At 42.3% G+C, this 15,855-nt stretch overlaps 4 protein-coding genes across 4 annotated transcripts; 2 read left to right on the top strand and 2 right to left on the bottom strand.

The window, feature by feature from the left end:
- Positions 1–401: 401 nt before the first annotated feature.
- On the top strand, positions 402–2,061 carry FOBCDRAFT_298934 (uncharacterized protein; the record flags this gene model as incomplete). The annotated part of the gene is made up of 4 exons (XM_054707007.2): positions 402–1,030; positions 1,104–1,783; positions 1,853–1,936; positions 2,033–2,061. 4 exons carry the CDS (start codon positions 402–404, stop codon positions 2,059–2,061), a joined length of 1,422 nt encoding a protein of 473 aa, XP_054562982.2.
- A 2,720-nt stretch (positions 2,062–4,781) lies between these two features.
- Positions 4,782–5,798, top strand: FOBCDRAFT_323306 (uncharacterized protein; the record flags this gene model as incomplete). The annotated part of the gene is made up of 1 exon (XM_054707009.2): positions 4,782–5,798. The coding sequence occupies one exon, from the start codon at positions 4,782–4,784 to the stop codon at positions 5,790–5,792; it is 1,011 nt and encodes a 336-aa protein (XP_054562984.1). The 3' UTR covers positions 5,793–5,798.
- Positions 5,799–10,813: 5,015 nt separating this feature from the next.
- Positions 10,814–11,335, bottom strand: FOBCDRAFT_279782 (uncharacterized protein; the record flags this gene model as incomplete). Its single annotated transcript, XM_054707010.1, has 1 exon — positions 10,814–11,335. The coding sequence occupies one exon, from the start codon at positions 11,333–11,335 to the stop codon at positions 10,814–10,816; it is 522 nt and encodes a 173-aa protein (XP_054562985.1).
- Positions 11,336–13,739: 2,404 nt separating this feature from the next.
- On the bottom strand, positions 13,740–14,300 carry FOBCDRAFT_232063 (uncharacterized protein). Its single transcript, XM_054707011.2, has one exon. The coding sequence runs from the start codon at positions 14,231–14,233 to the stop codon at positions 13,772–13,774; it is 462 nt and encodes a 153-aa protein (XP_054562986.1). The 5' UTR covers positions 14,234–14,300; the 3' UTR covers positions 13,740–13,771.
- Between the last annotated feature and the right edge of the window lie 1,555 nt (positions 14,301–15,855).

Raw genomic sequence — 15,855 nt, forward strand, 5'->3', positions numbered from 1 at the left:
AATTAGCTTTATGCGCTAGCCCGTGCAGAATGCACAGGCCTTGGCGGTCTACGGCGCAACGTCAAGCCCGCTTACCCCAAGCTCCATCTACTCAATCTCCTTCCACTGCAGGCCCATACACAGTCCCGTGCCAAAGCCAATATACGGAGCAGCCCCGCGTGATGCTTGCCACAAAACAGTTGACTAAATGCGAGGCCGATGTCCAGGACAACCCGGCGCCAGGGCTGTCTTCGAGACGCCACCGCTTTGACGCGCGTTCTATTTTAAAAGAAGGCAAAATTTCATAAATACCAGATGAATACACTGCACAGTTTTATTAGTCTGCCCGCCTGTTGTTGAACCGAATATTAATCATCAATACAATTGAGGCAATTCGACAGGAACTGTCACCTGGTACAGCAATGAAGATAGCCATCATCGGCGGAGGTATCTCCGGATGCGCCATTTACTTACTGCTCAAAAAGCATCTGCAGCCATTACCAGCTGGTAAACAGTATTCCATCACGATCTACGAAGCCCATGACATGAACAAGGAAACCAAGTCCTCCGAGCGTGCGAAAGGTCTCCCGCATTCCGCGACGCTCACTGTTGGCGGTGGCCTAGGTGTGGGACCAAACGGTCTCGGCGTCTTGAGGCGGTTGGATGAGGAGGTCTTGCGAGATGTCGTCCGCGGGGGTTATGTCACACCGATAATGATCATGAAGAGCAAAGGTGGCCAAGTTTTAGTACGCGCGAATCAGGGCGACGCTCTCCCTCCCAATGCAGCCAGCGAGCATGCCATGTCCACCGTTTCCAGCAGCCGGCACTCAATCTGGCGAGCTCTCCGTACGCGAGTTTCTAACAACGACATCGTCATCAAGCGGGTTTCTCAGGTTGTCGCCAATCCGGATGGTCCCAATACTATCGAATTTGTGGATGGAAGTCCGCCAATCGAGGCGGATTTGATCATCGGAGCCGATGGCTTGAAAAGCCGCGTCAAACTAGCCTTGTTTCCAGAGGCAGAGAAAGACCCGTATCCGCCACGTTACGAGTAAGTGATCACCCTGCCAGTCTTGATACTCTCGATCGTTTCCAGGCGCCCTTTCGAGTCTAACCCGACATAGGGGCCTCGTTGGAGTCGGTGGCTTCATCAGCGCTAGTGGGGTCCGAGACCACGTCGAGAAAGGAGCTATGAACTTTGTGTTTGGAGGAAATGGCTTCTTTGGCTATTTTTTCTCCGAGAGTGCTGAATCGTCACCTTATCGCGATTCACCCCACCACATTGCCGACCCAGGCGAACGGCTTGCGTGGTGGTCTACCTACGAGGTGTCAGAGTGCCCCACGACGGCCACCATAGACAAAGGCGCGATCACCCGTCAATTACAAGAACGTCACAGGGGCTGGGGAGACCCCGTCATTCAAGAAATTCTACAATCTCTTGAGGTGGATACCATGTGGCCTACTTGGACTGTTCCGCCGCTCCCCACATGGGAGCGGGACGGCGTCGTGCTTGTCGGTGATGCGGCCCACGCATTACCGCCGACGTCCGGTCAGGGATGTGCGCAGGCTCTGGAGGACGTGGAGGCTTTCGTGCTGCTCCTCAGTCACTCACTTCAAAACGCAGATCAAGAACAGATTGAGGCGAATCCAAAGAGCCTGGTCAAGACGGCTGCACGTCAGTATATGGCATTGCGTGTTCCACACGTTGCCCAAATACTACGTGAGGCGCAGACGATCCAAAACTCAAAACGAGATAAGGGGACTATCTCGGAATATTTAATGTATGGGGTTTTATGGATTATGAGTAAGTCCACTCTCAAGGCTATTCTCTACAACGGTGAAAGCATGTTCGGGCCCCGCTAACTGGGCTTAGGTTTCTTCCCTAACGTGATTTTCAAGAAGCAATACTCCGTCTTTACGTATAACGTGGCGGATGAGGTTAAGAAAATGACGGATAGTATGTGATCTTTGATTTTGTGCCAACAGAAACCAAGGATCTCACTTTTTCATTTGTCACATATCTATATAGCAACACTATACCACTCCCTGTTAGTCTGCTACCTATGTCGATTGTGGCTATAATAATATAATTTCTGCGTGTGATGCCCGAAGCATCTTGGTACCCTAGTAGTCAATGACAAAATCAATTGTAGTAGATTTGATTTTATTGCCCCGCTTTACAGGGGGTAGAGCTGAATTGATTGACGAAGGTAGAGTTGATTTTTGTAAGCCAATTAAATTTCGTTAATCTACCCGTTGGCTTGACTACATCTCTATTACTCCGCCCACTTTCACTGAAAGTAGGCATTTCGCATTACCATTAGCTAATAATCCCTGTACTTCCCCGCATTTCCCCGCATTCCACTTTCACATACAAGAGAGTTCTTAATAATAAACCCTAAGCAAAGTTCAAGTCAAAGTAAGGTTCTTGCTATATTACTAATTAACCTTACTTCTGTCATAAATAAGTTTAGGTTCAAATCTATTTAAACAATCTAAACGCATCAACGCGCATACAACATATATCCTAGCCATCTCCTATTAAGGCATACAGCTTTTAAGGATTTAAAAGGTTCTATTACTATCAGCCTCTCCAGCCATCCACAAATCGCGAACCCAAATTAGAGATATCCATATTATCGTCGTCATCTTCATAAAAGGACATTCCAGAGTACTTAAACAGAGTATATCGCAATCGCTAAAATCAGCAACACGACCCCTTTTCTTTAACATACCCGCTAGACCGAGCTGTTCCGTGGTAAACCACTTGACATCATTGCCACCTCGGCTTAGCAACCAGCCTTCCAACGAGGTAGAAGTTATAGGCTTGGCCAATGGCAAGGGTTCCCTTGGTGGAGCTCTGCTGAAACTGAGGCCCAGCTGCAGATCATTCTCCATAGGCTGGACTTGATGTACATTTCTCGCTGTTGGGTGAACACGTTCTCAAAAAACGCTTTTTAGCCGCACGGATTCCATGTTATACCAAGCGTTAAAAGATGTTTGGAAATATAGAAAAGATTCATCTGCTTTGTATTTCGCGTTCTGCAGTACCCGCCGCAGTAATATCAGGAGGTGTATAACCATTTTAATTTATAATTCCAGCAACAACAGCAGTAAAGCATCACCCAGAACTAAGAATTGCCACCCTTAGTTAAACCTATACCTGGAACTAGCCCCCAACTGTGTCCATCCTCAGTCTTTGACGCTGGAACAGTTTCTCACGTTACCTACAGCGTCATTAGTATCTTACGTTTCCTCTGGAGCTTAATGCAACATGGCGCATTCATGGTATCTCATCTCGAGAATCAACTTCATATGTCACATCCAGGCATGCTCCTTACATCTCCCTTTGCTTGTTTATGTCATCTCCTTTGGTAGAAAAGGATCTTACCATCACCCTCTTCTCAGGCTGTCCAGCCCTGCATCTCAGCATCCGCACATCTTCCATGACAACATGCACTCTGTGCTTGCTGCCCAAACCCTCGTCAGTCTTCTGGGGTTAAGACTAAGGAGAGGAGGGGTTAAACCAGACGATATCCTAGTCCACTCCACAGCAACATCCTAAAACAGCCAAGTCGCGTTCTTCATAATGCTACTAGTACCCATAATCGACGCACGAAACAAAGCCAGCGGGTCGGAAGATATTACCCTTTTAGTTTTCGCCTATCTTAGTTTAGCCCAGCTTTGTTATGGCCGACCAGAATTTAGCAGTCGCGCACTAACTTCTTTTAATTATCGCAGTCATTCACTAACCTAATCAGGATTTCGTGGTTAATAAATATCAGCTGTGGTTCACTTTGTCATTATTATATATTCTAAGTTACTTCTTATTATTCCTGAAGTAACCAGGAAATTTAGGCAGTCTTGGGAGTACGTTGCGTCAGAGGAGAAGACAAAGTGAGAAGCTATTGCCAAACGCGCCCAGAGACGGCTTCAATAACCGTCAGGGCACGGCTACCAATAATAGTAGCCAAGCCTTAGCCCCAAGTACAAACACATGCCAAAATGTCATTATCTGCAACACTACAGCACCATTATACAGACACAAATCCTACTACATCGAATGCTGGAGGACCAGAAGGTTAACAAGCTTTCGATCACCTGGTATGCTCTTGATTAATCACGAGAAAAAGAGATAATAGCTACAGGGTAGCCGATCGACAAAGCAGTACTCCCGATTACTGCTTGAAGCAATATTTTCATAGAGTATACAAATATGAGTGACGAGGGACATGTCGAATTGCAAAAAGATTGGATTACGGTCGTGTTTAGCTTAGTGTAAGCTGTTTGAACATCCTGTCTCAAGAATGATTACTGCGTATTTATCAATGCCTTGATGGCAAGAACTGATCACACCTGACCCTAAGCTGGCATTCATTTGAAAATTTCTAATTGCTTTGAGAACAGTACTCACCTAAATATATCAGTCAGGCGTCAGTAAATCATGGGTCAGCGGATGATCGTTGCTAAGTCATGTTGAGGCATGACAAATCAGTCTCCAATGCACTAAGGCGATATTATCCCAGAAATGGTTTAGTTCGGCTACTGATGATTCTTGCATAACAGGACACAAGATGACTCGGCAGAACTCTTAACCCGTCTTACCTGCTGAGAAATCATAAACCTAAAAGAAGTGTTATTACCTCGTCAAGATTTTATTAAATGTTCCAAGTATAAAGACGGCATGCCGACTAGCAGTAGCAGTCCTTAAGAACAATCACTACAGTCGCCCTCAGCTTCATCTCGCTTTTCAGTTCTACTGATCTTTGTGCTCTTGATTAGCATAGTCTTCGACTCTTATTATGGCTTACGCTCAGTTCGCCGTTGTCGATGTTTTCTCCTGCAATCCTTACAGGGGCAACCCACTGGCTATTGTAAATGACCTTGAGCGCAATCTCACAGAAACTCAGATGAGGTTGATCGCGAGTCAGTTCAATTTATCGGAGACTACATTCTTTTCGAGGCCAAGTGTGGGAGGCGCAGACTATGCGCTTCGTTCGTTTCTCCCAAATGGGAGGGAAGTCTTCGGGATTGGGCACAACATATTGGGCGTTTGGTGGTTTCTGGCGCACGAAGGCTTACTGGAATTTACACCAGGGAAGGCAGCCCACAGAAAAGCTCGATTCGATGAGTATACATTTCACCAAGAGCTCGGCGGTTTGGTGTCTCCAGTCAAGATTCTGCAGAAATCGGGCCCAGATAAGGATTCGGTCAAGTTTTCCGTCTCCATAACGCAGGCTACGCCTAAGTTCCATGGACGACACCCTCAAATTGATACACTCGCTAAGACTATTGGTTTAAGCCCAGAAGACATTGGCTTGACAACTATTGACAGAAATAGTGAAACAAAGGAAGACCTGGCTCCACGAGTTCTATCTACATCTACTACTCACCATCTCTTCGTGCCTATCGCTTCAGTGGAAGCTCTTGAGCGCGCATCAGTCCAACGAGATGAGCTAGTGCAGCAACTCCTACTGGCTGGCGAGTATGTATATGGACTGTACTTATTCGCAAGGGATAACTCTAAAGAAGATGGGGGGAATACATACCGAGCGAGATTCTTTAGTCCTGGCATGTCGAACGAAGATCCTGCGACAGGAAGCGCTGCTGGGCCATTGTCAGCTTTCCTCCATAGTGAGGGCCATCTACAGACTGACGGTGGCAAGGCGAGTATCGAGGTTTGGCAAGGGTTCCAAGTGGGGAGGGAATGCATCCTCTGCGTGGACTTGACTATCGACGACGAAGGTCAGTATACTGTGGGTGTTGTGGGGGATGGCGTGAAAGTTTCTGAGGGCAAGATGATTCTCCCATGAGTATGTGATTATATCTATATAAGTTTAATAAGATTTTTTAAGGAAAGTAGCTCGTTTGGTTAAATGTTTGGGCTATAATGATTTTAGCTATAAATCATTCTAGTAGTAATAAATAACAATATGGTTAATTTGTTAAGCAGGTATTTATTTACAAAATACCCTATAAATAACCCTGAAAAAGTATACTTTTCAGCTAGACCTATCCCTTTAAGTGCTATAGCCCCTAGGAAGGTCACTTGCCCTACTTAGCTTAGTCATAAAGTAAGTAATATATATAATAAGTAAGTATTATAAAAAACATTAGCATTTAAGATAGAAATTACTATAAAATATAATAAAATTCCTAATTAGTTAACCCTAATTGCTATACTCCTTCTTAGATACTAAAATAATAATCTAATATCTTCTTATATTATGCCTAGTCTTACCATATACTCCACAGCGCCGAATATCTAGTTGCACTAACCTTCCTTAACTACTACTTTTCGACTATTTGCCCTCTGCTTGCCTATCCCTACTTACCTAATTAATTACTTACCTGCCTTCCTCTACTATTATTACCCCTCTTTTTTATAGTCTAGTATTTTTTATCCTCTGCTAGCAGCTTAGTATCTTATTTACTTATTAAAGGTCTTAAACCTTAGCCCTTATTAATACCATCTTATATATATTTCCTTTTATTACTTTATAAGAGACCTTATAGCTTTTATAATTAACTCTAAAGAGTAGCTATAATACTATTTAGTTTATCTCTTAAGATACTTAGACTAAGACTAAGCCTTAAGTACTATCTTAGGTATCTTTAAAATCTATAGAGTTAAAGGCCTGGCCTCCTCTTTAACTGGTGTTAAAGTCTATAGCTGCATATTAAGCTTTAAGACTATACTTTCTAGGTCAAAAGGAACCAACCTAGCTCCCCTAAAAGCTGCCTTAATATTTCTTTCTATTATAATAACTTAAAATACTATATAAAAGGCCAGGAAAAACTTAATCTTAGAAATATAAGTTATAAAGTATTAGATTAAATACTTAATTTCTTAACTATAAGCCTTTTTTAGTAGGCTAAAGTGCCTAATATTAAGAGGCTATAATAAATAAGATAAATAAGGTAGTATATAAAGCCTAATAATCTTATTCCCCTTATAATATCTCTTAAAGTTAATAAAGTAATAACCTTTATAGCTATTAAGGATTATAAGATAATAGTAATTATTTAACTACTTAGCTATATACTAATTAAAGTATTTTAGCTATTTATAACCTATCTTATTATCTATCTAGCTATTTTAGGTTATAATAATAGCCTAGTTACTTAATAGGTTACTTTCTTAATACTAATTAATAAGATTATACTAGCTTATACTTATAATAAATAGTATAATTACTTAACCTTTTATATTAATTACTTAAATAATAGTAGTTTATTTCTAATTTCTAGGTTATACTAATTTTATTATTTTATACCTTTTTATACCTATAATAATTATACTACTTATAATAATACCTATTATAAAGCTAGTCTTATTAAAGTTATAAATATTATTTAATTAAATATGATATTTTATAATTATATTCTTTATAAGCCTAAACTAATTATAAATAATTATTAAATCTCTATATTTAGCTCTCTAATACTTATATTTATATTAAAAATATATCTTAAGTTTTAGTTATGACTTAATAAAGTTAGAAGCCTAGTGCTTACTAATAGGTAATTTATTATAATTAGTAAGTAATTTATTAGCTATTTCTTTTATATTATATAATTACAGGGGAAACCCTTATATATATAATTTTAGGATAAATTAAATTATAATCTCTTCCTATATATTAGATAGCTAGCATAAATTAGGTATAATCTTGCATTAAGACTATATGCCCTTCTACTAGTAATATAAGGTATGGTAGTAGACTTTATAGATTGCTGCAGCGCATTAGATACTTAGTTTTAGGTTATTTTAGAGAGCTTAAAGGGCTAAAAGGATTCTAGTATTATTCTTAGCTTATAACATACTAGGTAGTTAATAATTAATTAATTAAATAGAGAGGATGCAGATTAGGGGATTTTTATAATACTTACTTATTTATAATACTTACTTATTATATATATTATATATAAAGTACTAGAAGTTATAAGATATTTGCTAAGATTATAAGGTAGCTCTTTATAATAATTAAAACTGCTAGGACTTTTACTATTATATAAATTAGTATATATAGAAAAGTACTATTAATTTTATTTATCTTAATTGGCTTTATACCCCTGTTATAACCCTGCCTAAGGGCTGTGGCACTTAAAGGGATAGGGCAGGAAACCTAAGAATAATAATACTAAATCACAACGTATACAAGAGAGGTGTGCTATATACTTATATCATAATGATTGAGAACTCTAATATTATATAGCCTTGGAGATTGCTGAAGTGTACTTCCGAATGATGGCAGAGCAGTGGTGATAACTTCGAATAGCTACACCAATTAGAATAAGAGCACGACAAGTAATGGCTAATCCGGAGCATGCTATATTTAGTAAGACGATTGATTAACGCTATACATGGCATCTTATAGTTTGTTTATCTATTTTTCGTTGCTCACGGTTCTGTTACCCTGGCTTAACTACTTTTCTGGTCAGTATTATCTCCCGACAGTGCTGTGTTACTTGTTGTTTAAATCATAATATCTCCTGGGAGAGTCTGGGTTCGCAGACTCCCTTAAAAATAACAAAGCGTAGTGCCCTCTCTAATATGTATAGAATGACTTCTAGTAAAACTGCACTGTGAAGCTTGATGCTGCTCTTTTTATTACTATTTGACCTATATAACGGACTTCTATACCTTCCTTCTAGACCATTAAGTATACTATACAACATAGAGGTTTATTTTGATATTGTATTAGCTCCCTCTGGGAATTCAGTGTATCAAGTCTATAAGCACTACTATTAGCAAATATCGGATATATAGCCTTTAATAAGTGGATTTTATTATAAGAGGTAATGGTAATTAGTAAGAAAAAAACAGCCAGCAGCAGAAAAGGAAAGGTTAATAGGAGAGGAGATTTTTTTAAGAGAAAGATACCTAAGAAATAATAAAAGAAAATAGGAAAATAGCTAGAAAAAGTAAAAAATAAAAAGGGATAAAAAGAGATAAAAAGATAGACACAAAGAGAGGTATTATATAATATAATAAAACTAGCCAGCCTAAAATTCTTTGCATTACTAACTAATTTAGAGAGTTTTTAAAGCTTTTAGAGGAAAGAGAAAATAAACTCAGTCTATTAAAATTTTCTATTTTAATATAAACCCTACCTAAGGCTTAAAAGCAGTTAGCTTAACTAGCTGCAGCTATAATAACCTATTTAATAAGGTAAGTAAAGCAGACTTTAATATACACTAAGTTATATATAAGGGCTTAATAGCAGGCATCTAACTGCCTAACTAATACATAAGGCATTTAGGCATTTAGTAACACTTATAATAAATAAATAATATAGGCTAGTAATTTAATATAATAGGAGTAAATAGGTAATTATTAGCTATTATACATTCCTTGGTTATAAGGTAATAGGCTTATCTGCCTACTATATTAGTATTAAGTTATATTAGGCATACCGGCCTACTCTGCAGAGATTATTAAGTTATAGTTAGATAATTTATATTACTAATTTACCTTTAAAAAGAAAACCTCTTATTATATTATAGGTATTAGTTATAACTAAGCTTTCTCTTACCTTATAATAAATATTAATAAGTTACTTTATATATAATAATAAATAAGGTTAATAAAAATATTAAAATATAATAGTTTTTTTAAATTAAATTACTTAAAAGTTATTAAATTATTACTACCTAGAATTTAAACCTATAATAATAATAATATAATTATATACCTTGCCTATTATATTATATATTACCTTTATTAAGCTAAGGTAGCTATCTATAAGTTTATAAGGGTATCTTACTAATTATTATACTTAAAGGAGGCCTAAGTATTAATTATTAACTAAATAACCTTCTTTATATTTTAAGTAATATAATCTGATATAGCATAGGGTCTGGGGAAGGGAGGTGATTCTGTTATTATAGCCTGATGGAACTTGGCATTATTAATTAGACCATTGCTACGTGGGACTTTAATACAACAGCGTGTTCGTGATTACTTGCAAAAATATCTCCTGAAACCAGTACTCAACTCTATTCCCTCAAAACAGCCAACCTAGCAAGCTAGGTTGGGCACAAAAGTGTGAGACACGCATAAAACGGTGAGTCATGTTGCTTATGTTGCGCAGGGGTGCTGAGTGAAAACAAATATTTTATCTTGATTGTTAATTATTGAGGTGAGTTCTCGGGTTTATATCTCTAGATGATTTCGTCTGGGACTTTCAGACTAACAGTCTAAATCCTGAAGGGAAGGGGGATCCCCGCATTTTCCAACAGACACTAGCCTTTTCCACATCTACAATTAAGGAAATACCGACAAGTTCAACTACGGCGACTGTGACCACTCCAAAATCACAGCTACAGCCAACTCCCTGTTTTTCTACGCCCAGCAGTATGCTATTCCGGCATATGCAACTGTACCAGAAGGGTGGACCTGATGCTGTCGACCCATTATCCGTGTTCTGGTATCAACAGCGAAAACCGCGGGATAGTTGGGCTCGGGGTTTACCTCTGGACAATGCGTTCTTCAACGCCGGAAGGTTAAGGGACTTGGAAGCAGGCTTGAGAGCCGGTGTGAATGGACGAAGCCGATCTGGGGGCCTGGACTAGCATCGTTGAGTGTATTCCTGCCTACCCTGCCGATATCTCGACTCTAGCAGTCCAAAAGACGCAGCCCTTATCGGCAAAAGGGGCTTCCTACCGCACCCGAGACCATGATCCACAGTGGTCCGTATTTTGGATTCCAGCCATGGACTCTAACCTATAGACCTGCGGAATACTGTTTGGCACCGTTACTATCAATCCAGCAGCCTCCGCCAGCAGCCCACATCGCGCGAGCTATAGCCTCATTTGCGTCCCTTGTCGCTTAGATGCTCCCCGTAGCCATCTCATCCCGCGCCTCGTTCAGCTGTCTCTTGATCATCCGCCTCTTCTCCTCTTCCACTTCCAGATGAGGCAAGAAGCATGCACGCGGGATCTGCTGGGTCTCGAACGGACGGTCTGTTTCCGGATCCGTCAGCCTAGGCAGCGCACCGAGCAGCTGATTAAGGCGGGCACATAGATTCTCTGGGTCTCGTAGCATCTGGCAAGTGAAGTACTGCTCTAGGCCTAGTCGTGACAGCATCGGTAGCCCGTCTGGGACTACCGGAGCCGGTGGGTACATCAATGCATGGCGGAATTGATCCCGCATACGAATGCGGCCGTTGACCGGCTCTAGCGGCGGTGGTGGGGGGAACTCCCGCGTCCCCATGCGGTGGTCAAGCGGGAATGACCGGAACCAGTTCGTCAGCCAGGCGTCGAGTTCATGCAGATCAGCCGGTGAAGTGGTCTCGATCATAGATACTATCGATAGCGGGAACTGCTCGGCCGAGTAGCCAGCCGCAAACATGAGCGCGCAGAATTCGCTGGGCTAGAGCACGCCGGTGGATGTAGCGTCAAAGTACGCGAGGATTGCCGTGATAAGGCGAGAGAAGATGGGAGACGGGGTCTTTGTATGTGTGATAAGTTGGCCCCAGTATTTCTCTGAGGCAAGGACTTCTTGACAGGTGATGTCGTTCGGAGACGTTGAGGAGGTTCGGAATATTGTCTCTGTAGGTAAATTTTCCGACTTCCTGGACGTCAAGACGCTCCCTGCCTTCACCAGCGTCGTGCAGCCATATATTCGCAGCATCATTGTAGTAGGCGCCGAAGTACGAACTCGGACCAAGCGTCCTCGGGCGTCAGAAGCTTACGTGCTGCATTCCAACAAAGTATTTCTTCCGGTGTCTGTTCGGATGACGAACCTAGGTGAACATCGCTATATATACCCCAAGCTTCGTCATAGATTTCCCAAATAGTCTGAGCAGTCACGATGCGGCCAACTTGGGCAACTGATTCCTCTTGGCTCTGCCTCAAACGACGAACGCAAGGAAGTGCGTTAAGTTTTTTCTGGGGTAAAACCCGACTCCAGTGCTGTTGCATCTTGGAGAGAATATGTAAATGATACGCACGAGCGACCTCTTCAACAGCTAGATGCGTGATACTCTCGACTAGCTCTACGGCCTTTTGGCTATGCCCGCGGTCGAATTAAAGTCGAGCCTCTTGGGCCCATTGTTGCATACAGTGCTCAACAGGGACTTGGTTTGTGGTATGGAACTGAACATTTGGCTAGTGGATGAAACGGTTATGAACAGGATTCCAGGGTAGGTAGATCTGAACAAGGGTCTCTACGGCGATATATCCACCACTCCAGTCCATATAGTGTTGGGGAGTCCATGGCACCGCCAACGTAGTCACTGAGTCGTCGAGTCCAAGACCGCGCCGCTCTAGTCGTGACCTTCGTTTTTGCCCATTCTGTATTGCCAAATCCAGTTATCGTAAAGGAAACGTTGATGGGCATTGAGACAATGCATGAGAAGTCCACAAGACAGCTGAGCAGTCAGACTTGCGTATTGTGATATGCTAAAGTGATATATATCACACTTTTTTCAGCTAAATGTGATATCACGACAGCTGAAATGCTATCGCCCGTGAATTTCCTTTTCGATAAGGCCATCTAATCTTATCTACTTTTGTTGGATCTACTGTAATTAGCTTTTGAAACACCCCTATTGGTTTGTGTCATCGTGCACAGGCCATCGAGCCGTACAACGGGACATTTCCTTCCGCATTGGCCCTTCTCGTTCCATTCTGGCACTGCCTTTGAACAGCCAGTGACCTCGTATGGGAAGTTAAGGATACAGGAGACATGTGAAACTCTAAGGTCAAAATAGTCTTCTGACGGCGAGAACACTGGCACCAACAGAAAGCTCCTGATGGGAGATATCTAAACGGACCAGTTTTTATTTGCATTACTAATCTGCAAAAAATCAACATGTACCGGTACAGGACAACGATTCCTAGAGATGGAGCTCGGAGCCAGCCACTGGCCCCACTACGCCGAAAGAGCCCCGACTTCAAAACATTCCACAGCCGCCTCGGCTTCCATCATTTTGACGACGACGTCGTGGCCAGGTGCAACCGCCCCCTAAGCGCCAGGGTGGACATCCTCCGTTTCCGGCGTCGGGGAACCTGGTTTCCGTTCTAGATTACTGTCATCCCTAACTTTAAAGCTGGACCAAGAACGCGTTGTTGAAAAAATGCATTTTGTATGGGGAAATATTTTTTTTGCTTACCGGTAGGTGAGTACAATATGATATTAACCCCCTCATTTGGCCGGAAGAGCTATGAAAGACAGTCCTGGAATGAAATATTTTGATAGAAATCGATCTCACGTTTTCAACAAGCCTCTATAAATTAGAAAACCCCAACTGTCAGATGACAGACAGGCGTGTAATCTTATTGTCGTCAATTATGTTTCCTCCGTGCTGGATTCAGCAGGACCGGCCCGCCAGGATCAATCTTACGATTTGGATTAGGTATTCATCCGATCATCCTATCATGATGATCGCTGCTCGTTGATTTTACAACCTATTGGTTTGGCTCGTAAGCGACCATGGACTAGTCCAGTGACACCAGCTTGCTAGGGTAAGTATTTTCGAACCAGTACCCTCGTACCGTCTCAAGTCTGGGTTGCACAGCACAATGAGCTGGAAGCTACGGGTCTCAGACACTTGGGATGTGGTCTGCGTGATATTTGAACAGAACAGAGGTTTGCCAAGTTCTGAATGTGACGGGGGAAAGAATAGAGGACGCGTCGTTGGGCAGAGAAGTTGAATATTAAATATCGACGGGTATCAACCACAGCTTGGTGAAGGCTTGGCCAAATAACTCGAGACAAATCGATTTACGTGAGCGTCAAAGGTAGACAAACCCTAAAATCCTCATTCAGAAATACATGACTAAACTAACAGTTCTGTTTGTTTTTGCCACAGCTTCCAACCATCGCGACCAACTCCCACATGTGGCCATCTAGATCAGCAAAGCTGCGAGTATACATGCCGCATTCAGACCCGTAATTCGGGAGCATGTACGGATCAGCAATACCACCAGCCTCAACAGCTTTCGTCACCCCACTATCCACAGACTGCTTGCTCTCGACTGCGATCGAGAAGAGAGCCTCAGTTGATTTGGCCGCGTCGACAATTTGAGTACCGGAGCGGATGAACTCTTTGAAGCGCGCGTTTGTATGAATCATCAAGCATATGGTCTGGTTTGGCTCCGGAAGGCGAAGAGCCTTGGTCTTGTCGTCAGAGTACTCCTTGATATGAGTAAAGCCAATGGCAGTATAAAAGGCAAGGCCGGCTTCTGGGTCGGCAGTGTGGATGTTCAGATAGAACGAAGGGGGATTGGGCTTGTCTGACTGCATATTTATTAGGTTGAAAGTCTCATTGACTCGATGCTTGTTGGATGAACAGTTATGACTGATGGGCTTGATGAATGGGGCTCAAGCCACTCACTTATCCTCAAGACTGTCGGGCCATCATACAACCGCTTGTTCTTATTATCAGAAGATTAACTTTTGTCTGCCTGAAATGCCAAGCGCGTTTATTTCGTGAGGCGTCGACTCACATCCACGGACTGTTCACGAATTGAACGCGTTGTCACGGGGCTTACTTACATGACATACGCCATGACGCTTGGCCAGTGGCATTCAAGAGATGAACAGCCTCTTACCACATGTGGGGATGCGCCAAGATAATTCGGGTAAGCATAGCTGTTCAATCGGGATGATTATTCAACAGAAGCCGAGTCAGCGGCAACTTGATGCGGGGTTGGGTACTGTACAGCCTTCCAAAGCACCAGGCAGATATCGCTCAGTACTCGAGGCACGCGGAAGAAATAATTGTCAGTACAGTATTCATCGCTATTCAGATTGATGGTGTGAAACCAAGGTTCAGTATGGGCTTCAGCAAAATGTGGACACAAATTGAGCAATGTGTGGCACAGCATGGGCATGGGGAAACGAGGACGAAAAGCAGGCGTTGTATGTAAGCATTAGTGACTAGTGCCCTTTCGGTCAGAACAGGCCAGCGGGCGTAACATATTGTGTTGTATTGTAGTTAGCCAACTGTACCAATAAACACTGGTAATGGCCCACTACCACTTTTTGTGGCCCGCGCGCCTCTCCTTCCACAATGTCTGGTCTCAGCTCTAAATACAAGAATACTTAGCTCGTACACCCGGCCGAATTTCTAAGACATAGATGCTAAATCCCCCGCTCGTACTGTTGTGATGGCGGTGGTAGGGTGGGGCGGGATAAGCCTTGGAGGCTTATGAGCTCTCAGGAGATCAGCCAACCCTTGAGCAGAAAACAATCCAGTTGAATAGCTTTGATCGTTAATACTAACCTTTTCCTAGGCCTGACGGAGTGAAGGCCGGCTGGAAATTATCCCGTCTTACTAAAAACACAGCAAGGTGTAGGGTAAGACTATTCTTGGCGCTCCAAGAAAACCACTCAGATCGTTTTTGAAAATAGTAACATACAGTCATGGTCAGGGTACCGTAGGCAAGATGGCCCGACAGTCGACATCTGCCGAGGACTTTGCAGCTTATTTCCAAGGCAGTTCCTCGATTCACGAGTAGTCGAAATAAGCTGCTAGAGTTTTAACTCGGGCGACTGATCTTCATGATCGCCGCAGGGTACCCTTTTGAGGTGATCCTTCTGCCGTCAACATACAAGCATACGCTCAGCCAAGAACAGGAAATTGCACTTGACCTTATTTTCGGCCAGTCCGAAAGGGAAAATGTCATTCTCATCAAGAACAACGGTTTATACGAGGTTCCCTTTTTGTCAGCTAGGTCTAGTTGAGAGGATGTGACATCATCACACCTTCACAAACCTGTCGTGAGTAAGGTATAAGAAGCATGAAAGCTAACCTCCTCTTCCTATTCTTTTCATCTTCCAATCTTGCGTTTATTTGCTCTGAGAGCCAATTCAATCAATTAGAAAGTTCCCCAATTCCTGAATCTACACTCTGTTGTATGATA

Source organism: Fusarium oxysporum, chromosome IX, assembly GCF_013085055.1.
Source record: "Fusarium oxysporum Fo47 chromosome IX, complete sequence".
NCBI lineage: Eukaryota > Fungi > Ascomycota > Sordariomycetes > Hypocreales > Nectriaceae > Fusarium > Fusarium oxysporum.

What these genes read in the sequence shown, in the direction of transcription:
- FOBCDRAFT_232063 (XM_054707011.2), bottom strand. Translation starts at nt 14,233, where the DNA reads ATGCAGTCAGACAAGCCCAATCCCCCTTCGTTCTATCTGAACATCCAC.